The following is a 23,805-nucleotide window of genomic DNA, read 5'->3' as shown; positions in this document are numbered from 1 at the left end:
ATAGACTTGGATATCCGTGTGGTCGATTTGTCATCATCGTTCTTCTCATATCGTAGCACCAGCATCATCTTTCTAGATGTCACCCCTACGGACCGAGTATAATCGTACAACCGTAGACAATTCAACACACAGATCGCTGTTCCAGCCAAGAAAAATACAAAAACATGTTCACGTTAATTCGACGCACAAAAACAAAATTGACCTTTTCGTACTTCGCAGTGATCCCCTGTTACTATAAATAATACTTTTTCTTTGCGTAGTTGTCATTGATGGAAGATATTACAGGGGTCACCTACATGACTGTACCTACAGAGCCTCCTTGTGGCTTGCACCAATCATTTAACGCAATTCACATCATGTGACCTAAAATAATAGAGAGATATTGTGCCAAATAGTAATTACAGAAGTACAACGTTGCATTTAGGAAGCAGTTTAAGATCAATACTTTTGTATTGGTCAAATATTTCCGCATTTTCAGGTAAGAAAAGGATTTCTCAGTGTAGGGATTTGAATATTTTAGTAATATATTTAACATTAATTAGAGAAAATGATAAAGTCTGACGTACCATTGCAGAATGATGTGCAAAATTGAGGGTCGCCATCTTTGGTTGTTATAGCAGTCATGGTGTTACACCCAGTAAGTTCTTTGTCTTGTTTTGGGGAAAATATCCCTCATTAAGCTGCTGTTTTACTAGTGACAAATCACCATTTCGTTAATTGGTAATAAATATTACCACACGTAAAAGAAGTGGATGTTTCGTGACTCCTAAAGGGGGGATTAAAGGAGCTACGTGTTTGATCTGTAGTTCCTGATTAGACCTCTTTGTGGCGTAATTTCCTCTTTCTCAGCTATTCCTTGTCAAGGAATGTTCCGTGTATGTTAAGACTGTTTCCGTGTAAAAATTGAATTAGTGTTAGCACGGTCCCATAACAAGGACTTTTTTTTTTTTACTGATAGCTTGTAAAAGCTTGGACATACGACCAGCTGATTTCTAGGACGTGTCTAGTAGTATGTTTACATGAACTGGTGGCAGGCATAGAACATGCATGGTGAAATGCAAGCTTTTGCGACTAAATCACAGGCACATCATTCTGTCGGTCAAAAGGGGGGGGGGGAATACAAACACTCTACCCTACTCCCAATTAACAGAAGGGAATCGAAGTATTTTCACACCATCCACTTCGTTTGTACCCCCAATCCGATTTTAAAAAAAGGTAGTCATCATGGATATAAAAGAGCATAAAATTTAGTAATTTTATTCATTAATATACAAGATATAACCTCATTGTCACCAAGGGGTCTCAAACACAGTCAGCAAGTTGGCAGTTCGAAGCAAAAGTGAGTTTCGTTAGCAATACGGTCAACATATTTGCTTGGGCCAGTCTGTTTTAAGCAACAGAGGTAATATAGTTCACCATCTTGAAAAAACTCAGTAATCAGTAAACTTTAAAATTACATCTCTTTGAACACATGCAAGCAAGATTTTTGTCTATTTATTTAATTTGTTTAGAAATATTAAAACTAGATATTGCGAATATTGAATGCAGACAACAGTTTTCATTGAACGAAGACTATTTCACAAACCAGAAAAGGTCAGCAGACAATCTGTTTGCATGTTTACATCAGGAGCTTCCATTTGAATTGAAACACCAATAATTTGATGGTGTTCAGGACCCCTTGGTGATATTTAGGTTAGCTGTTATAAATCAGTGAATGAAATGACTAAATTCTGTGTATTTTTTATATCCTTGGTGCTTTTCATTTTTAAAATTGATAGGTGGATACAAACAAATGAGAAGGTATGTGAATACTATAACTGTGGCAGTTCACATACGAGTTATTTATGCTTTTTAATTTGATGTGAACAATATGTAAACTTTCTAACATGAGATGCAACCTTGAGTTTATGGATTTTTCATATACATGTACAGGGGGCCCCGAGTGGTCTAAAGCGCTCTTCGTTACGGATCACTGCCATCTCACCTCTGTCTGCGGCGGTTTGAGTCTAGGATTCAGCCAATGTGGGTATGTGAGAAAGCTTGCCAGTAGCTTCTCATGGGTCGATGGTTCTTTCCGGTGTTTTTCCAGGTTCTTCCTCCACCATTAATACTGGCCGCCATGTATAGCCTATCATGTGCTGAAAAATGGCGTTAAACCCCACAGCAACAACATATACATGTACAGTACTTGATGTATTACGGATTCTTCTACACTGTTGTAAGTTGTCAGTACATGCATACATTTCAGATTAGTTTTGTATTCATTTAATCAAACTTTCAGTTTTATTTTCTCAATAGATCCTACTCACTGACATCAGGTCGCCTCTTAAAAATTTCACTTGTATGCGAAAATTGATTTTTGTAGCCCTCCCGCACTTATCTCGACATCTGCTGATGTCAACAATATTAACTTAGTAATAGTGATATTGAGATAAACAGGTAGTACTGTATTGTGAAAATAGCAACCTTTTTTGAAAATTGGTGACAAAATATTGAGATTGGCGATCTTTTTAACAAAATTTTTTTAATGCCAGCACCATCTCTTATATAGTGGTATATCTTTGATAATTCTGAATACCATACTCTTACTTTCCCTCAATACGTCTCAAAGGAATTTGTGGATATTGGTAAATTGTATTTTCATTTGTCTTTAGCTGATAATGAAATTATACTTGATTTTCTGTTTTTGCTTGAAGTTGAGACTGCATGAGCCTCAATCTTTAATCCTCTTCTTTTGCCATTTTCTGTTTCTCTGGTATTCATGTGGTTTACTTTTACATCCTTTCAGTCACGGTTAATTTAAATAATGAAATTAACTATTTGCTGTTAACACTATATCCTGCAGTGCATTTTCATCTGCTGCTCACAGCATACTCTTTTTCTCTTTTGAATTGGACCTGTGATTTATTTTTTGTTTTTAAAAAAGTTGTAAATGTTAATAGACATGTAGCTGTTAAATTTTTTGATGCAGAAAACCACGTTTTTAAGATTTGTTTATAATGAGGGCCACATTTACTTAGAGAATTGATCTATTTTTTTATAAATAAAAATTTCTATCTGTATATGAAACATCCTTGTTCAGTATACAATATTGTTCTAGTTCATGGTGGAAAAATGCATTTATCGTGAAGATATTAATACAGATTTTTATATTGTCAATCATGAGCACTGTCTGACGTCACCATTTCTCTCACGTGTGTGCTGAAAGAAATTGATGATTTGGTGCATCATAGTGCCCTTCAGTAAGTATTCAAACAGGTGATTTTGTTTCACTTTGTTGTGAATGAGATTTTTAAAAAGCTGTTTGATGCTTGTATTTATTTATTTTCAAAGAGGAAGTACTGGTTTGCTGCTGCATTTTTCTTGTGGTATGTATGGCTGTACTTTTATTTAGTACGTCAGTAGTTAACGTCATTAAGGAATATATGGAAATTCCAGTGGAATCTTGTTACAGCTTCATATTAACCCTTTACTTTATGTAAACGCCTTTGGATGCCTCTACCCGATTCACGTAGAGCAAGTTTAGACACCTATACACCATTCTCGTGGAAGCGCATTTGGATGCCTGCTGTAAAGAGCAGCCACTTTTTGCTGGCTTTCCTACTAGTGCCACTTTCAGGGAAAAACCCTATTAGATGCTGCATTGAGGTAAATGACCATTACGTTTGATTACTTGGTTGCCATTTAAGAATCCGCTTTCTTAAAGTAACAGTTAGATTCTCCACTCTCCAAAATGGAGGCCACTGATTACTTTCTGGAGTTTGGATAATTACAACCATGTCTATAAAAGCTTAGTTAACTTAGGTCAAGTATGTAATGTTGATGTAGGCAATGCTGAGTTTTTGTAATTTATCAAATATAGATGATGGAATGCTGTAAACATGGACAAAGAACTGGTAGATTTCGAGGTTGAGAAATGGCACCAGTGATTGGTCATGTAGCTAGCTTCACTGGCTTGATCGTGAACTAGTTCTTTCAAGGTTTTAAAGCTCATATAAATTCTTCCATGAAAAATAATTATATAACTATAAAAATGCGATTTTACCCTTAAATCATTTTGTACATAATAAAGGTGTACCACAAATGAAAAGGGTTAAAATTGCTGTTGAATGTTACATGTACTATGCTTCTGTAACAGTTATCAGGCACCAAGTCAAATAGGTAACAATTTTCAGGCATAGAGTCAAATAGGTAACAGTTATCAGGCATTGAGTCAAATAGGTAACAGGTTTTCTATTGATAGTGCACTGCACTGTGTGATTTTAGTACATGTATATCAACTTCCTACAAGCCATGCATGCTTTGAGGTAAAGGGTTGATGGCATGTTTTTATTATTGATGACAAAATAGTTTGCAAAATTAACTTTTGTTTACAGAACAGTATTATCTATCACAAATTAATGGTGAATATTACAGATACAGTTATAATTCTTTGATCACATTTTTTGACATGTGACATGTTTGTATGGTGGCAAACAGAATGTCTGGCAAAGTAAATAAAAACAAACATAATGAATGCAAAAATTTTGATGTAAAAACAACAGTCCACATGTCATTTTTAAGTTATGCACTGTGTATCTGCATAGGTCAGGTACATGTATTCCTATGGAAGACTGCAAATCATTCTTTGATTTTCGGGAGCACACTTGTTTTATGTTGTTGTTGTTGTAGGGTTTAATGCCATTTTTCAGCACACGATAGGCTATACATGGCGGCCAGTATTAATGGTGGAGGAAGAACCTGGGAAAACCCCGGGAAGAACCACCGACCCACGAGAAGCTACTGGCCACTTGTTTTATGTCGGAACTTAATGTAATTTCTTGCATCCAGGAAATATTTTCGCGTTTATTGAGTAGACGTTTATGTTGATTGGTATTCTCTGATACATACATTACACAGGAAAGTTCCCTGTCTATCATATCATTAGTATAGCTTGAAAATTGGCTGCAGTATAAACACTTTCTATTTTTAGCAATAGGCTCTCAAATGCTGGCATGGTGTCTTTCACAGTATCATTTATAGTGTAAGCTTAGTCATCCCATTTTAGTTGGATTGCAGCTGTACAACAATTAAAAGACCAAGTAAAAATAGCAAATTCATCTAATATAAGGTACTTACAATTTACTTTTTGGGGATTGTTGGGCAGTGATTTTCTTTCAAGCAGAAGTATTTGCTTTTCTTTTTCTCAAGGTAACTAATACTTTTTCAAATAATATCATGGTCATGTTATGGTGTTATTTTGCTCTCAAATCGGTGCAAGATATTTTTCACACATACTTCTGCAGAAATAAGTGCATGAATGTATCTGTAGGTTCCAACAGTGCAAGATTTTAAATCTGGAATTTCAATATTTTGCATTGTTTATGGTATTGATAAATTTCCTGCATCATTGGTATTATGTTCATGATCTCAACATTTTAAACTGGAAAACAAAAACCTTGCATTACTTTATGATGGCAGCAGCATAGTTAACTCCATGCAAGACCATTCTTTATCCCAACAAAATTCTTTAGTGCCTGTGATCTTGTATCATAAAGATTAAAGTGTGCTTTGAAGCATTTAGTCTCTGCAGATTTCACTGTGTTATTGGTAGGTTCAGTATTTTTAATCTCAGTGATTTGATGTTTTTGCTATTAAGTTACATAAAGTCTTTATTGACATAGCAGTGTTAGTCTGATAAATCAGACCCTAGACTTGTGCTATTATTTTGGTGGTTTGTGGTATGATCTCCCATAATTGCAACAGTTTAGGAATGAGTGAGAAAGACTCCAGGCGACCCACATAACAATACAGGTTTGGGGGCTGAATTGTTGTACTATAAAAGGATCACCTTGAAAGACGTAGATGTTTTTTTTTGTTTTTGTTTAGTTTTCTTCACATGTGAATCCACCTCTTGTATATATTACTGTGTTATCATTTAATGATTTTATTTGGAAAGTAAAAGGGTTATCAGTGGACGCGTATTCCTCTGGTTTTGACATCAAGAATTGAACATTTACCCATTTCTGACACATGGAAATTCCAACATGTGTTTCTATGATGTACTTTAATTTCATAGTATCTGTCTTAGTTACCTTTGATTTACATATGTCATAATTTCCACTGTCCATAACAAATTTACTCTATGCCCAGTAATCAGCATGTGATAGACTACTATTTATACCTTATATGCCCCATTGCAAAATTGTTATGAACTGGACATCATGCTTTGTTTAGATTGTTTTGAGATTATCTTTGACATTTATAATAGAATAGGAGGTAATCAGTTGTGACTTGATTGGATTAACTTTGAACCAAATATCAGTGTTTGATTGACCATCAAGTAATATTATAGAATACACTTTTTGTGCTCAGATTATGCTTTTTTGCTTGTATTAACAAAAAATGTGCTTATACCTCTCTCAGGTTTGGCATGTATGTAACCAGTGGGAATCAGTCTGCTAGAGATCAGAAATGTAATAATGGTGCAATTATGCATGATCACCAGGTTACGAATGCTGGTGTGTACACAACAAGATGTTAATTTATTACCTTACTGTTATAATCTGGAACGGTTAAGGCCAAATGTATGTTTTATGTGTTATAAGCAATATAGGGTTCAAAGATGGTTCATGATGGTGTTCAAGCCTTATAATAAATATCATGTGGTCTTTTTGTATTGTTGAATTGTTCTTGCATTGCTGAAGATGTTTATAGGGGAATATTTCATGGAATTGATACGTGTGTTTGTTCAATTTATGTCAAAACGTAATCTTTCATCAAATTACTTGTAAAAACAAAATCGCTAGGAAATATTAAACTTAGAAAAACTTCTCATGTCCAACCCTGAAACTTCCTCTTTAAGATGCACTTGGCTTGGAGGAATATTGGCGAGTCATCAACTTTGAAACCTCGGCCACACAAAAACTGAAGTTTGATCTTTCTAGCAGGCTGAATGAGGCTGTTTTGCCATTGTCACACTTTAATGCTGAAGGAGAGAAGGCTTTCTCCATTCTTCTCAAAATAAAATTATTCAAGGGAAACCTAGACCCGAAAACTGTTCCTTCTGTCTACGAGTCAAAACCATGAAAAATCTTAAGCAGCCATTTGTTTACAAATTGTCGAGATAAGGTTTGTTTCACATTAAATCTTCTGTTGCATTTGCGTCCACTTTTGAAATCTTTTCCTACCATCTTAAGAACCAAATGATTTTAAAGAAGGATGGTACTTAAATGCCAGATTGCAAAAGTGGTGTTTAAAAAAATTGATGCAACAGCAAACACTTTACCAGACAAGGACCCTGTAAAGCATTTTGGGTACCAATGAAGGGAATAGTGCACCCTACTGGCTGACTGAAAATAAAGTTATCAGGTGGCACAGTACGTCACTTTTGGCAACCAGTGAGAGGGCGGTAATCCATTCAGTACATTGCTCTTGTATATTAAGCTGGTGTGAACATGACCGTGTCGAGCAGTAGAATGATAAAATTGTTCGGCATTTCATAAAGGTATGATAGTAAGCCAAAGTTTGGATAGGTATACAGTGTCCCATGCCTGAGCTAAACATTAGTACCCGATTTATTATGTACATGAAATGTAGCTTGAAATATCAGTGCTAATTCTTAAATAGGTTACATGAAAAGTGCGTTCTCTTGTAGCTTTTTATAGTACATTTATGATAGGTAAATTGTAAGCAACGTTACAAGCCCCTGTGATTGATATTCATGAGCTTGAGTTAGGGGGTGGGGGTGGGGTCATTGCTACCTGGTGACTGTTCTGCAACTTTACTTGTTAGATGGATCTTTTCGTCAAAATTTCAACTAATTTACTCTCAGCTTGCAGCTCTGTCAACAGGCCTATTGATAATCCAACAGCTGGTGATCTCAACAGACCTTACACTTGATAATTCAAAAGGTGTGGACAGCATTACAGACTCTTTAATTCTGATTATCCGAATGGTGTGTAGGAATGTGAAAGCCTTTCTATTTGCCATGTTTTGGTGTGGTCAACAGTTATAATTACCCTGTATGTTTGAGCAGTTGAGTAAATAAATAGAAGCCTATGATTACATGAAACATGGATTTGTTCTCAATGTAGAATGTTCAGTTCAGTTCAGTACAGCGTTCCCCCTCTTGTAAAGCACCCTGGCCTTATCATTGGGGTGACCATTCTTTTTTCATTCTAAACTGAGAATGTCTGAGGACATTAGTATTGTTTTGCAGCAACTTGTAGTAAACACACAAGATGTCCAATGTTTACAAAGGAAGTGAGCTTGCCATGTGATAGTCTTTTCTCAGTCTGATACCCAGTAAAGCTTATTTCATGAACTACAAGGGGGAAGCCACAGGGGCTAACATGCCAGGTTACTATCTGGTGACCAGACGTCATGCTGATTTGAACTGAACAACACTCTGATATCACTGAGCTTTTATCATCTTGATAATTATTGGTGATAATAATAGCCAATAATTAGCAAACCTAACATCTAAGGAACACTTACTCGTGGCATGGATTAAAGGCTTTTATGAGCATGTTGGAGCAAACGTCAATGACCAAAGACTTTCAAAAATGGTACTAACAGCTGCCTCGCTTGGTGCTAAGCATTAAGAGGTTAGTGTTAGGACTGGTCGGCCTGGTGTCAGGATATGTGACTGGGTGGGACATAACGTGTCTGTGGCATGATGCCCCAGTGCAAGACATCACTATAAACTGCCACACTGCAGACATCATAGCGATATGACTGAAAAATTGTTAAAGCTATGTTAAAAATCAAAAGCACACACACACACAAATGTCAGTGTATTGAACTGGCAAATCAGCAAATATTATAAGATTTCTATCTGTAAGCAAACATTATGTGGCCTCTTATAAAGTCATAAATTTTATAGGATATGAACTAAAATGTCAGCCACTGGCTGTCTTGATAGGTGGCTGTCTGTCAGGGATGCTTTTGAATACAAACTTGTTGGTGCCATGGGATTCTGGCTGTATAAAATGGGTGGCCACTGGTCAGGGGGTCCATTCAAGAGGGAGAACCACTGTGGTCATTTAAATAAAGACTAATAACCCAGAATAAATGAGAAAGATATGTATCAGAGGCTGATTACATCAACGTTTGGACAGTAAGACGGATGAAGCATCAGCTACAGGATCAGTGTACTCTGTCTGCATTCAGCATGTGTAAAGGAGGGTAAGTGTGTAACTTTATGGTTTTATTACCATGATCAATTTAAAGCACTTGTTTAATATAAATTTAAAATTGTAAAATAAATATGAAACAAGTATTAATTTATAAAATATTTATATTTTAAATCTTGGTCAGTATTGACAACCTAATAAGAGTTTTTACAGTTACAACATCGGAAATGTTTTATTCATTTATCTCTTTATAATATGGACAATATCATGTGGAAAATTGTTATTGTAAAGAAATCCAAGAAATCCATTTGAAATAATGTCATTACAAAAGTAATAAATATTTTTATTATCTTGCAGGATTTATGGTTGTTAATGTCATGTGTGATGTCGGCCCTGTTATGGACATCCTTAACGATGGAAACGAGGAAGGTGCTACGGTGTTTGTTTTTGAAGATCACTATTACTGCAGCCACTGCTCAAGTGATGGAACATGACATAGATTCAACAGTATGGTTGAAGTTGAACATCCAAATGAAGATATTATTATGCCAATATCACTTGAGATTCTTTTCACCAAGGTCCAAAAATATGTTTGCCATAGTTGAAGGGGTTACTCCATCTACATTCATGTTGAATACATGTGAGGAATAATAAACAGTCTCACCTGCCAATCTATGTTAAATCACCAGCTGAATTGACTGGTTTTGGACTATTCATCAGTTACATCAGAGTTTTAAAAAAACTTATTGGCTTAATACAAATTATTGGTGTGCATCGGAGATGCTCGGTGATGTTGTTGTTTTTGCTTTTGGTTGGGCTGTTTCTGCTTTAAGTGTTTTGCCAAGAGGATTTGGTTAATTTTGTTGGGCTGTGAGTGAAGTGTCCTGCATAGGGACACAGCATATCAGCTAATCAGTAGAAAAAATAAATAAGTTGTTGTTATACAACTGTAGTAAACGAAAAAAGCGGAGGATTAATTCATAAAAGTAACTCCATTTCGCTCCTCTGCCTCAATTCCTATTTGTAAAGATTTGTCTCAAATTGTACTCAAAACATGTTTCTAAAGGATGAAGTTGAAATTTTACATCCTTAATTTAAGTGTGATCTACAATTCCTTTTAAATATGATGGTCTCTGCCATGTGTACATGTGCCTTTTGTGGCTATGACTATGGGACTGACGTCAGATACCAGACTGATGGCAAGCTCTTCAGTACAGGAAGGCTTTGGGTGAAGACGAAGTTATGAAAAGTGGCTGTTCTGAGCCTGACATGCAGCAGAGTATGGACCATTTCTCTTTGGTTTGTGACAATATTGGTCTCAGTCAATAACAAGTAGATGGAGGTGATTTACTAAACTGCTCCTAGAAAAACTTTGTATAGAGCCCACTGTCACAGTGAATGGCCAGACCCTCAGGGCATGGGCAAGTTCACCTGCCTCAGCAGTACAGTCACATACAGTCCAGATCAATGACATTATTAAATGCCAGAATTGCCAAAGCAAATGTGGCCTTGGGCAGACCATGTGAAAATGTGGTGGAGTACTGAGATCAGTCTGGAAACACGACTGAAGGTTACGAAGTCATCATGTTTCCAACCCAGCTGTATGCATGTGAGACCTGGACAGTGTATATATGCCATGCAAGCAAGTTGAACCATTTTCTCATGGGCTGCCTAAGGAAACTGATGAGGATAAGATGGCAAAACAAGGTTCTGGAGACTGAGGTTCTCTCATAGGCAGGAATTCTAAGCATCCACCCTCTAATGTAAAAATCACAGTTGATATGGGCAGACCCTGTCGTAAGGATGTCAGATGAGCAATAACTGAAGAAGACATATATCAAGCTGAAGGTGAGAAAGTGACTTTGGAGAGGTCAGAAGAAAAACTTATTTGACTTTAAGTAATCCTTGAAACACTTCAGCATTTACCCAGAGATTTATGAAGATCTCGCACAGGATCCTTTTAACTGGCACAGTTGAATTCATACTGGAACTGCAGACTGAAATGAGGAAAATTGCAGTGTAAATCTCTGAACTGAAATACACCCTTTATTGATCAGGCAAACCCAGTGGCATCTCCATTCTAGCGTGCCGAAGACATTTCAGAGCACAAGATGTGTTTACGAGTCACAAAACCAAAGCAGTTAGTGATACCATGGTCATTGCCCGTTGCTAAGGATGAACGAGAAGCTACTGGGCCTCAGGAGGAGGCGTGTTCATGAAAGCTGATTAAACAACCTATTGGTTATTAGCTGGGATAAAACCTATCTTTTAAGGTATTTTAATGTTAGATTTTAGTTTTGCAGGCAGTGAGAGTAATGTGTCTTGCCGAAGGAAATGACATATCAAACCAGTCTTGGTCTGGAATAGGACATGATATTCTTGTGTAGGAGATCATATTGCTGACCACTGCTAGTTACCTTGCTATAAAACTGTGTGCACCAGGAATGGTTTAGTTAGGCTGAACCCACTTTAAGGTGTTTGCCAAGTTAGTTTTCATAGGGCAGTGACGCTAAGTACATAAGATGGCAATTAACCCAGCTTGTCCTGGAATCAAACCTGTTAGTCCTGGATACAAGTCCAACATACTAACTGCTGAGGTTTTTCACCTTGCGGAAAATGTTTAGCTAAATAAAAAGGTTAAGCTGATTTTGGATATGGATGGGAGTCAGTAATTTGGTCTGTTGGTTAGTTTTTAATGACAATTTTTCAGTCTGCCCTCTTCAGACTGTTGAAGAAAACTGCATTGATGAAACAAAAGTATTATAAAGGGATTTTAATGTAATTTTAAATACCGTGAGAGTTATAGGACATTAATTTGTGCCAGGTTCTCAACAGTTACATCAGAAAATCTACAGAATGCATGGAAATCATGCATCATTTATATGAGCCCTAACTTTTCTTCTTTTAATCTCTCCCATATTCAAAAGAAAGGAAAGTCTTTCACATGCTTGGGTTTTTCTTCTTCTCTCGAATTAAAAGTCCTAAAATGGACCCATCAAGTCCAGTTTGTCAGTCAGAAATGGGTATAAGTACTCGGTAGAAAACAGTTATACATAGTTATTACAGCATCTCATTTTTCTTATACTATTTAATTTTACTATTGTATATACTGATACTATTGAATTTTACTATTGTATATACTGATACTATTTAATTTTACTATTTTGTCCACTGATACATGTGTCTGCTCATGCTAAATAATTAAACTCTTGTTGGTTACAATGGGTTACCTGATGTTCTATTTTCATTTACAAATTTTTCATGCAAATATGAAATATTCTTCGAATAGAAGTATTATTATAAAATAGAATGCACATTTTAATCAAAACAAAGTAATGATATGGGCCTCTTTTAGCAGACGTAATGTCATGAAATTTTTCCATCATTTAACTGTGCATGCTGCCTTTATCCATTTCCTTCGTGTTTTAAGACCTGTCCATGGCCTTGGAAATGGGGGAAAAACTTGGACATTATCCATGTATAGGTTATGTTTATGCCTGTTGTCTTTTTTGCCCTGGCACAGTTAATACATTGATTTAGTGGCAGGTGCTGAATCTATTCATATTTTCGTGTAGTTGTGCTGCTGTTAAGTCAGTACTGGGATTTATCTTGCATAGCCCAGTTTGGTCTCTTCCTTCTAGGTATCAAGCTGCCACTTACTAAATATAATCCACATTTCTGTATCATCTACTTTACAGTATTAACGTTTGTCACATTGTTGCACTTTTAATTTTGTGCTGGATACTTTGAAAGATACTGAGAAGTCTGAGGTCTGTTTGGCCAATTTGAGAATCTTTTTACCACTCAAAATTGGAGATGGTTTCAGCACGTGGCAGTTAAAATCAAGAATCAGACTTTCCTTGGATTATTGGAAATTCTTTTCAGCCAGTAGAGTTTCAGTCCTATCTTTATCTAGGTTTCTCCATACCTATCCTTTTTTTTTTAAAACAAAACTTGTTCATGACTGTATGCATTGCATGATGGTAACATAATTTCCATTTTTGATATCTTATTCCTTGCTTAAATTAAGTAGTTATTGGTGAACATCTTTTATATTTATTCTTTATGTGCATTTTAATAATGACTTTAGAACTGTGAACCTTGTTTATTTAGTAAACAAATATTTTTAAAATTCTCTTTGGAATTAAATAATAAACATTATTTTGTAATTAATTGGTCAGTAGGTGTTTATATTAATATTAGTAATACTTGGTATGTCTTAATAGAACATATTTTGTTTAAAATCACTGCAGCAAATATGTAAGCCAAGATTTCAAGACCTAAAGCAACTTTTTTGTCATTGTGTGTATGTTGTCAGGTGAAGAAGTGCCATTTTTGACAACTGTTTAGCCATCTTGACCTGATAATGTAACCATCTTTGATAGAAAGAATCATTGTATTGAGGTCTTTTGAACACGTGATGATAATGCCATGAGATATATAAACTTTGGATCAGATCTAGATTAAGTTACAAATACTAGCTCAACTCTGGATCATCTGTTTTCATAACTTTTGCAACCTACAGCGTATGCAGAAAGCATCATTGATCTGGAATATCTGGCCACCTGCTCATGCATTTGGCTGTTAGGCAGACGTCAGTCAGGTGAGAGACGTTAGGACTTCTTGTTTGAGATATACAAACTTGTCTCTTTTCTGTTATCTTTATCAGAACAGTGACTTTCAAGAAAGAAGCATAGCTGCCAACCTTCAAGATTTTGGCGTGAATTTCACAACTTTTTCAGCATTTCACGGATTCAAGCTGATTGCGAAACAAATCACAAATTCTCCAATTCTCAATTATTTTAAATCTTTAATAAAGTAACCAATTTCCTGTTAAGTGCTAGTCGTGATATCGGCAATTGCTGAAATGGTCCGGTACTGCTAGTCTCGATATTAGTGGAACTACAGCTGATTGGTACAGTTGGCCTATTGGCATGCGTTTTAGCATATTTATATATATATATATATGAGTAGTTTTACAAATGCTTTTGAGAAAAACGGGGGTCTAACCAGAATTTTGCTCTGCACATGTGCTGCAAACACTTATTTGAATTACCATTTGGCACCAGATCTTGAAAATGTCTTCACCAACAAGGAAAAACAGATGTGTTGCACAAAATGTGAAATTTAGTTTGGAATATGCCAAAAATTGGCTGTGCATTCTGCCATCAAACACTGATATACATCATGCTTTTTGCATGCAGTGTGCCACAAATTTTAGCATTGTGCATGGTGGCAGAGACAATTTGAAGAAGTACATTGGTAGTAAAAAGCACATAGAGTTTGAATAAATTAAGTATTCACAGCAGATTTCAGCTCTCAACGGAAGACCTGCAAGCTACCAAAGCTGAATCATTGTTTGTCATTTTTCTTGTTGAACACATTCTATCTTTATCAGCTGGAGACCATGCTAAACATTTGTTCCGACAAATATTCCCGGACTTGAAGATCGCTTCATGAATTCATGTCAAAATTCAATAATTTGTATGCCTATTTTCACTGATTGTGAGCCTGTATGGTTGGCAGCTATGAAGAAGTCCTTTTAAACTCAGACTTTAGAAATGTTTTGGTATTGCTACTTCAATATCTCTATAGTTTATCCAATATTTCAGACAATCCCACAAAATGTACACTCATACATACAGGATTTGGGGAAAAAGTACATTGAACTTTTTTTTAATAAAATTTATTTACTTCAAAAAGGATGTATTACATTTTCCAGTACAGTACATCAGTTTGGTGCTGCACTGTACATCAGATTAGAAACATCGTCATTTCAACTTTTTTGGTCCAGGGTGGAATCCAATGTGTTTTTTTAAATCTTATACAAATGTCTGAAATGGGCTCAAGAAAATAGCAATGGGTCAAAAGGGCTGATCATACCTACCCAAGCAAAGACAGTAACCTATCCTTTTCTTGGATGTAATTTGCTAGAAATCTTGCAATTTGAGCAGTAAAATAATTATTAGTGATTTATACAATTTTGAAGGTATTTTATTGACACTTGTGGTTCATTACGCTTAAATTTCAAGATAAAACCTAAGTTTTTAATCCCTTTATGGAGGGGGCATGGGTGACAATTCCAATTTCGACCTAGCCTAACAAGGATGCTGCTGGGAAAATGTTTATAAAATTGAGTATTTTTTAATTTGATGTGTAAAAATTATCTTACTTGCATTGATTGGTTACTTGCCAAACAGTGATTGTAGAGTACTATATTGTATGCTTCTATTACACAGAAGACATTCAGTGTGCAGTTTCTGTAAACAAATTTAAGTTAGATACAATATTATACAGAGGGCTGTTACACCTGGAGAGGCATATAATATGCCATGTATGATACTCATGTAGGCTGAGCTAGTTGTGCTAATCAAATATCTATTGTGGCAGCATGCTTCTTTAAGTCTTAGTTTAAGGCAGTGTATATACTTAAAAAGTTTTAAATGAAATTACAACACTATATACAAAACATGGCTATAACCTTATGCATATTTCCATTTCAGATATTGGCCAGATAAGATAGTGTCAATGGAGCAGAATCGTAATCAAAATATAACACCTATAGGCTTTTGTCGAAATGGATGTGGTTTCTATGGTAATGAGGCCTTTGAAGGAATGTGTTCTAAGTGTTACAAAGATTTCAAGATGTCTCGTGAAGGTGCCGTCATGGACAGCCAGGGAGAGAATGAGGTTGTTAATAGCATGAGTGCTACCTTGGCAAAAACAAGTATTGGTATGTATTGAGAAATCTTTTTCATGATGAAAGAAATAGTAACCTCTTACAGTAAATTAAATTTTATCGTGAGAAATCATTGCTGCATTTTTTAATCAAGGCCAAGGCAACTTTTCAACAAAGCAAGACTAAACAGATTTTGTTTTGATCCATTTTCCATAATTTTAAATTACACTGAGAAAGCAATAGTAGCTGTTGGGAATTTAATTGTTTTATTTAATTATCATAGCTGCAGGCTTTAATCAAAGCCAAGGCAGCTTTGCATTTAAGCAAGCCTAAGCGGATTTTACACTGAGAAAGCAATGGCAGATGTTGGGGAGTTTTATTGTTTTATTTAATATCCAGATAATTTTATTTAAAACTTTTATCCCGTACCAGAATAAAGATCGGCATATCAAGTCTGTAATATCTTGCCAAAAGATTATAATTGTACAGGTCTTCCTTAATATTGTAAATTGAGATATTTGTTTGTTTCTTATCAGCAACAAAATATACCATCTGCCGAATTTTTTGGCTGATAAAAATTGTATATACATTCTTGGGTTTGGAGTGGAGAAATTCAAAGGCACCGTGACAGGAAGCCGCAAACTTGGATATAAAATTGTACAGGAATCTATTGTTTCATAAACAAATCCTTTATTCATATTAAGGAACCATCCTAACACTGCATTGTTATATCATAATCCTGCTTATGCTGATGCCTGACCTTAGTACTACTGTATGCCATAAGATAACCCAGATAGTTGTGCTACCTGACTAACTACAATTGACCACCTTTGAAGGCAGGAATAGGAATGATTACAATCAACCAGATGACGGCAATATTTAATATTTTTATCTTTTTGAAAAATGTACCAGAAAAAGAGTTTTGCTGAAACATTAAAAAAACAAAACAGATTACCTTTAACCCATTTTATCCTGAATGCGACTACGGTCATAATACCTTATTCTATCCTGAATACGACTACGGTCATACTCTACTACGTATGTGTATGTTGTCTCTAGAAACGTGCATGTGCAGTGAAATTATTTTTAAAAAACATGGTTAGAAAGGAAATTGATGATGGAAGACAACTCAAATGTAAACATGGATGTTGATAGCGAGGGTAGCGACATTGAGGTTGACGATTTGGATGATTCTGATGATAATATTGACTTAAATAATGGGTTAGAATTGAAACAAGTTGATGCAAGAGATTATGCATGGTTTCATGCACTGTTCAACAGTGATTCAGAGAATGAAGCTGACTTCGAAAGCTTTCAAGAAGAATGGGTCCGGGATGATTTTTCATCTCAGTTGCAGCCATGATTTAAGTTAAAGTAAAATTGTTATTACTGACATAGTGACCTTTCCGGTGGCCTAGTGGTTAGAGCGTCCTTCTCGGATGTGGGAGGTTGTGGGTTCAATCCCCGGCCGAGTCATACCAAAGACTTACAGAAATGGTACTTACAACTGCCTCGCTTGGCACTCAGCATTAAGAGGTTAGTGTTAGGACTGATCGGCCTGGTGTCAAGATAATGTGACTGGGTGGGACATCATACTAGATGTATGATGCCCTGGTGCTTGACATCACTAAAAACTGTCACACTGCAGACATTGTAGCGATATGACTGAATTTTATTTAAAGCTACATTAAAAATCCAAATCACACACACACACACACTGACATAGTGATGATGTGGACTTCAAATTTTGGACAAAAAGTTTACTGATTAACTACCTTTATCTTACTGAAAGATTTCTAGGATTAATTTGTGACAAATTACATGAGAAATTGCAGGCTCTAGTACATGTTTTAGAATTTGAAGTAAACAAATTGTTCTACATGTTTTGTTGTCCAATTTTAGTAAAATTATTATAACTTTTGAACTAACAGTGCTAGAAACTTCAAATTTGATTAAAAATACTAGCAATAGAATTATTTTTATTTTATTCCCATATTCCCATACTATTAGGAGCATTTCATTCATCTTCATAAACAAAAGATTCACTGCACATCATGGTAAGTTTTTTAATTTGTTTTTTTCTTCTTTCAAGTCATATTTTAAAATACAGCTGTGAGCATGTACATTGGTAAATGATAACAAAACATATCACTGCACTGCAGATTTCAGATATACATAGTTTTATATACTTTTAAAAAAACAAAGTTACAACATTTTTAGTAAACATGGTGAAGGTCATCACAATTTCTGCTGCTGCTGTATGATGCCCCGTTTTACCACAATGTATTTAGAATTTCTTCTCAGGAATCAAGCACTGCAGTTGAAATTGGTAAACAGGATAACATGGGTTAAAGCACTGATTGTTCTGTATATATGATAAGCAAATGAAAAAAATCTGTCTCAGTGTTCTACACTTATTCAATTTTGCTGGAGCAATAAGAAACAGACATTTGTTTGGTCCTTCAAAGAGGGCCTTTAGTGTTGTGTTCAATAACACATGCACCTTCATCAGAGCAAGCTGAAAACCTTGGATCAAAGGAAGTCATCAACGCACTGAAATAAAAGCATTGTTTCATTTTTAATGGTGATTGGAACATATTTATTGTGCGATGAAAGTTTCCTGTTGGCAACAAAACAGTGCATGGTTACAGTCACTACCAGTGTTGGCGTAAAAAAGCAAAAAGTTCCAATATTTTGAAACAATAGATATCTGGCCATTAAGTTAAATGAAGGTAAGGCATCTTGCAGAAATGTTTGTTAAACATTTTCATTTGTTCACATGTTTTAATTTCCCTATGAATAGCCTGATCCCCTTGGTAGCCTCAGAATCATGATAGTTGTCCCTGGCTGACCAAAATCTAGGCCAATTTAAGTATATGTAGCACGTAAACAACTATACAGCCATGTGCTACTAGGATAAAGAATATCAGAGTGACTTGTTTCATGAAAGGTGTTTGTTGACAATGGGATATAGATTGAAGGAGGATTACCATTTTTTATATATATACAGTACGTTAGTTGTGTTTTCTAGTGGGAATCGACTAATACTATAGCTGCCAACCGTCACAATTTGGGCATGAATTTCATGACTTTCTACAGCAATTCATATTTTCGTGCTGCATGCAAGAAAATCACAAATTCCACAATTCTCAATTATTTTAAATTTCCTGTTAAGTGTTAGTCATGATATTAGCAGTTGCCAAAATGGTCCGGTACTGCTAGTTGGGATATTAGTGGAACTATAGTTGGCCTGGTAGCATGCATCTTAGCTTATTTTAATATATATATATATATATATATATATATATATATATATATAGATGAGTAGTTTTACAAATGGTTTTGAAAAAAAAAACAGGGCATAACCAGAATTTTTCTGCACAAATGCACTGCCATCACTGATTTATGTTACCGTTCGGTATGACATCTTGAAAACTCTTCACCACCAAGGAAAAGGAAATGTATTGCACAAAATAGGAAGTTTAGTTTGGAATATACCAAATATTTACCGTGCATGCAGCAATCAGATACCGATATACATGTTTTTTGCACAGTGTGCCACAGATTTTATCATTGGGTATAGTGGCAGGGACGATGTGAGGAAGCACACTGGTAGTGAAAAGCACATAGAGGTGGGAAGCTTCAGCTTTTTCGAGTGTTTGAATTTTTGAGTTTGAAAGATTGGCATATATCGTAATTTGCTCGAGTTCAGTTTTCCGCACATGCGCCAACATCACTAATCGTTCACCATTCGACGTTTCATCTTTTGGATTAATACCATTTCATAATTAAGCTACAGTGCAGTTAAAATGTTTTCACCTCCAAGGAAAAAGATTTGTATTCCATAGAAAGTGAAGTATAGATTGGAGTACACCAAAATTTGGCCAAGCATTCAGCCATCAAACATTGATGTACATTATACTTTTCGCACAGTAGTGTGCCACAAATGTTACATTTGGGAATGTGCACAAGGGCTGGTATTGTTGCTTTCAGTTTACCTGTCATACAGGGGCCCAAAGTGGTCTAAAGCGCTCACCGTTACGGATCACTGCCATCTCACCTCTGTCTGCGTCGGTTCGAGTCTCGGATTCGGCTAATGTGGTTATGTGAGAAAGCTTGCCAGTAGCTTCTCGTGGGTCGGTGGTTCTTTCCAGGGGTTTTCCGGGTTCTTCCTCCACCATTAATACTGGCCGCCATAAAATGGCGTTAAGCCCTACAACAACAACAACCTGTCATACATGTACCATGTAGTAATGTTATTATGCAGTACATGTATGACATAAATTGTAAGCAGCGATACGAGCCCCTGTGGACATGTGGCAGAAAGATGCGTAAAAGCACACTTCTATAGCACCCCCCAGCAGATTTTTGGTTTTGGAGTACTTTAAGCCATCTACTCAAGTCCTGCATACTACCTACGCTGAAGCATTATTTGTTAGCTTTCTTGTTGAATATAACCTGTCTTTCTCAGTTGGAGATCAGCAATAGTGACAGTGAAAGATTATTTGCTGTTGTGAGGAAAAGTTAGACATAGGTTAGTGCCTCCTTAGGTGCTGAAAATTTGCAAAATTTTGACCACCAGGATTAACCAGCAGGCAAGAAGCTTGAATTGTTCTGAAAACAAATTTACCATGGCCTGATTGAGGAAGTTCAAGACTGCCACAGCATCGTATCATGACAAATAGCATAAAGTTTATGTATGTCAGCAAATTTAACTGCAAATAAAGTAGTACATGTCATCACTGTAAATAATGTTTTATTTTCATTTTGGGATTTTCATATAATGCAGTACTGACCATTGAAGTGGATGGAGTTAGTGTCATGATATAATTTTTCACTAATTGCATTCAGAATTCACTAATTTTTATCGAACTTTTCACTGATTGCAAGTCTGGAGGGTTGGCAGCTCTGTAATGCATGAATTTTCTTGCATACTCGAATTCATGGATCGTTCATGTACATATACATTATATAACACTCTGTGGAGTGTACTACACAAATGTAAGTTGTCAGTATACAAGTGTATTTCAGACTTGCTGTCGTTATTTAATCAAAATTTCCATTATTTTTTCTCTCTGTGTAAATCATAGTCACTGACGACAGGTCACTTCTTAAAACTTCACATTACTGCTTAATTTCAGTTTATTTTCAGCCCTCCCCCCCTTATCTGAACATCTGCTTACGTTGACAATATTACCTTGGTCCTGGGGATGTTAGATAAATGGATAGAACTACATTATGAAAATGGTGAAAATTGGCAACAAAATATTTAGGTTCACGATTTTTGTATAGAAAGTTAAAACCCGATCTTTTTCAAGCACTCTCTGGTTTTTTTTTTTTGTTGTTTTATGTCAAAGCAACAGAAGTAGGTTTATTATATTTTTGATAGGTGTGAAAGATGTCTGGTGTTGATTCAGGATCACCACCACATCCACTCCAAGTTTCTAATATTTGGACTTAAGGCCTTGTACTAGCTATCTTGTAGATTTTCATTGGTTGTATTGAACAGGCCATGTGAAAATCAGGAAGGTTTTGCTGGCTTTAATGGCACTGTATCATATTTAGATGTCCAAGTCTTCTTAAAATCATCATCAGTTGTTTTTGTGAGTACTTGTACTAATGGGGTCTAAATAATCGATGTGCATATGTTTGATTTAACAGCCTTGCTTTGCCCACTCAGCCTTGTCATCGTCAACAAGCAACTAGTTGAAGTACCATCCACTTTTCTAGTAGAGCCGTCTGCTTTTACCACACAAACATTTTGTCGTATTTACCTTGATTTGACTTACTTCCAAAGGTTTAGAAGGCTGTTTGATATTTAGCGGTTTAAGAAGTAAAATTTTAAGTAAAGTTCTAAACTCGGAAGAGTGTTTAAATATATTACATTTAATAGAATTGTTAAAAAAATTTTTTAGGATCATCGAGTGAATCTAGCATCTCCACCACTGTGACTTCCACCGCTTCTATGTCCTCGGTGAGCACAACACCCAGCATTGAAACTGCCACACCCACAGTTGCTGTTCCCAGCACCAGCCAACAGAAACAGCAGGAGAAAGAGTCAGAGGAAATGGCTACAGGTATAAGTAGTAGTAGTACAGTCTAAGGGTGTGACGATGAATCCAAATAATTTAAGTTTGGTCATAAAGCCATTTATCTTAGCATTTGATTGTGATTTTCAGTAATAAACTATTTTTTTTTAATTTGAAATTAGTTTGCACATCTTTAGTTTTAATATTTCAGAATTGCTTTAATCCTCTCAAGTAGGCACAAAGGCAAGGCAAGCACCCCTAGCATATCATGGCATAATACAATTTAAAACTGCTGGGAGGTCATGTCTTGACTGTCTCACCTGCTTGAGGTAATTAAAGTAACTTTTTTGATTCATCCATCATTTGTCCAGCTTGCATTCTGTATTACCAATCAACATCTAAGTTAACAGGCAATCAGCTTTCAAGGTTTCCGATGCCAGGTCGACAGTTTTCTATAATTGGTGCAGTAGGTCATGCATGGATCCTCTTTGACCCCTTTTAAGTGCAGTTGCAGATTTTCTTCTTTTTCTCTTTGAGGATAAAGATTGCTTAATATTGAACCCACATCTTCAGAACTGTTGAGGTATTTTGATCTCCTGGCTGTCTTTAAGACTGAAGGTAGAACCTTTTACGTGTTTCTTCCGTCATTGTTTAAACCTGCTTAATGAACTTTACCCTTACAACGGTCTTCCTTCTCCCCTTAGTTTTTGTTGAGTAGTGAAATTAATGCCTTTGTTAATGGGAACTGGTTGTTTACTGTGCAGTGATACTATGAGTCTTTTTTCTTGGCCAACCTAGTTTCTTGCCAGGAAGCAGCTACCTTTGATAGCTCCAGTTTCAATTGAAATACCAAGTCAAAATTGTTCCTGTGCTGGGGATGATCATGATAGACTTTCTAGTTAAGGCTGTGCATTTCTAACTCAGAAAGGAGAAGAGAATGGGTTAGACCTGTCTTTTTCACCCTCTCAAAGGTACTGCTCAGTATTGCACACAAGTGAGAGCAATTATGTTTCTGTCCCAATTGTATAAACCCAACAAGTCAACAAGCTATCCTGACAGCAATGGAAAGTTCACGTTGACAGTTTTTATTAAGCCATCAACATTCCACAGGATTCAGTAATGTAGTAATTGCAGATACTGCTATTAATGGCATAGATATTGTTACCCAAATCCCTCCTCCCTGTCCTGATGTCCATTCAGTCTCAGTCCTAGTCAAAGACGGTTGATATTCTGATTATATGAAGTTTGCTAATGTATCAGACTGAGAAAATGTTTTTGTTTTTAAAAAATATATATTTTAGACTCCAATTACTAATTGGAGAGGGGGGTCCCGAATGGCCGAGTGGTCTAAAGCGCTCTTCGTTACGGATCACTGCCATCTCACCTCTGTCTGCGGCGGTTCGAGTCTAAGATTCAGCCAATGTGGGCATGTGAGAAAGCTTGCCAGTAGCTTCTTGTGGGTCGGTGGTTCTTTCCGGGGTTTTCCGGGTTCTTCCTCCACCATTAATACTGGCCGCCATGTATAGCCTATCGTGCTGAAAAATGGCGTTAAACCCCACAACAACAACAACTAATTGGAGAATAGAGGGAATAATTTCTTTGTGCCGGGATATGCACTAGGAAAAGATAAATCAGCACAGCAATAGCAGGCAAATATTTCTTCATTAAAAATGTCCAAAAATTACATTTTCTCGTTTATTTAAGATGAGGACAGTAATTAATATAGCTGTCAAATATACTTTAGGGGCAACAGAAATTGGCGAGGATGGAAAATCACCTGATAGCAGCAGAGAAAAGAAAAAGAAGAACAGATGTTACTCATGCAAGAAAAAGGTTGGACTTACAGGTATGTGATAGAGAAACCTTCTAGGTTTCAATCAAAACTAGGTTGTTGTGAAATAGAATGCCAGGTCAATACAGGCATGGGTAAATTTGTTCCAGTTCAGAAGTATTAAACTTCTGTAGGTGTTGCTTGGACTTA

General features: G+C 36.0%; 1 protein-coding gene across 3 annotated transcripts in view; it reads left to right on the top strand.

Annotated features, from left to right (window-relative positions):
* The first annotated feature begins 319 nt into the window (after window positions 1-319).
* Window positions 320-23,805, top strand: part of LOC149793091 (AN1-type zinc finger protein 6-like) — a 28,447-nt gene continuing 4,961 nt past the window's right edge. The window contains exons 1-5 of one of the 3 annotated variants that reach the window (XM_089966989.1): window positions 354-478; window positions 13,642-13,719; window positions 15,620-15,849; window positions 21,711-21,872; window positions 23,569-23,670. In XM_089966989.1, coding sequence (XP_089823115.1) covers window positions 13,688-13,719; window positions 15,620-15,849; window positions 21,711-21,872; window positions 23,569-23,670 — 526 coding nt within the window. In that variant the 5' untranslated portion in view covers window positions 354-478; window positions 13,642-13,687. Of the gene's footprint in view, window positions 479-546; window positions 638-13,641; window positions 13,720-15,619; window positions 15,850-21,710; window positions 21,873-23,568; window positions 23,671-23,805 lie in introns of those variants that run through there. The other 2 variants (XM_089966991.1, XM_089966992.1) reach the window with 2 other exon arrangements.

The sequence above is a fragment of the Sinohyriopsis cumingii genome, chromosome 8, assembly GCF_028554795.1.
Source record: "Sinohyriopsis cumingii isolate HCF-2022 chromosome 8, ASM2855479v2, whole genome shotgun sequence".
NCBI classification, from domain to species: domain Eukaryota; kingdom Metazoa; phylum Mollusca; class Bivalvia; order Unionida; family Unionidae; genus Sinohyriopsis; species Sinohyriopsis cumingii.
Note: the sequence above shows the minus strand (reverse complement) of the source record. Positions and strands in the feature narration are given on the sequence as shown.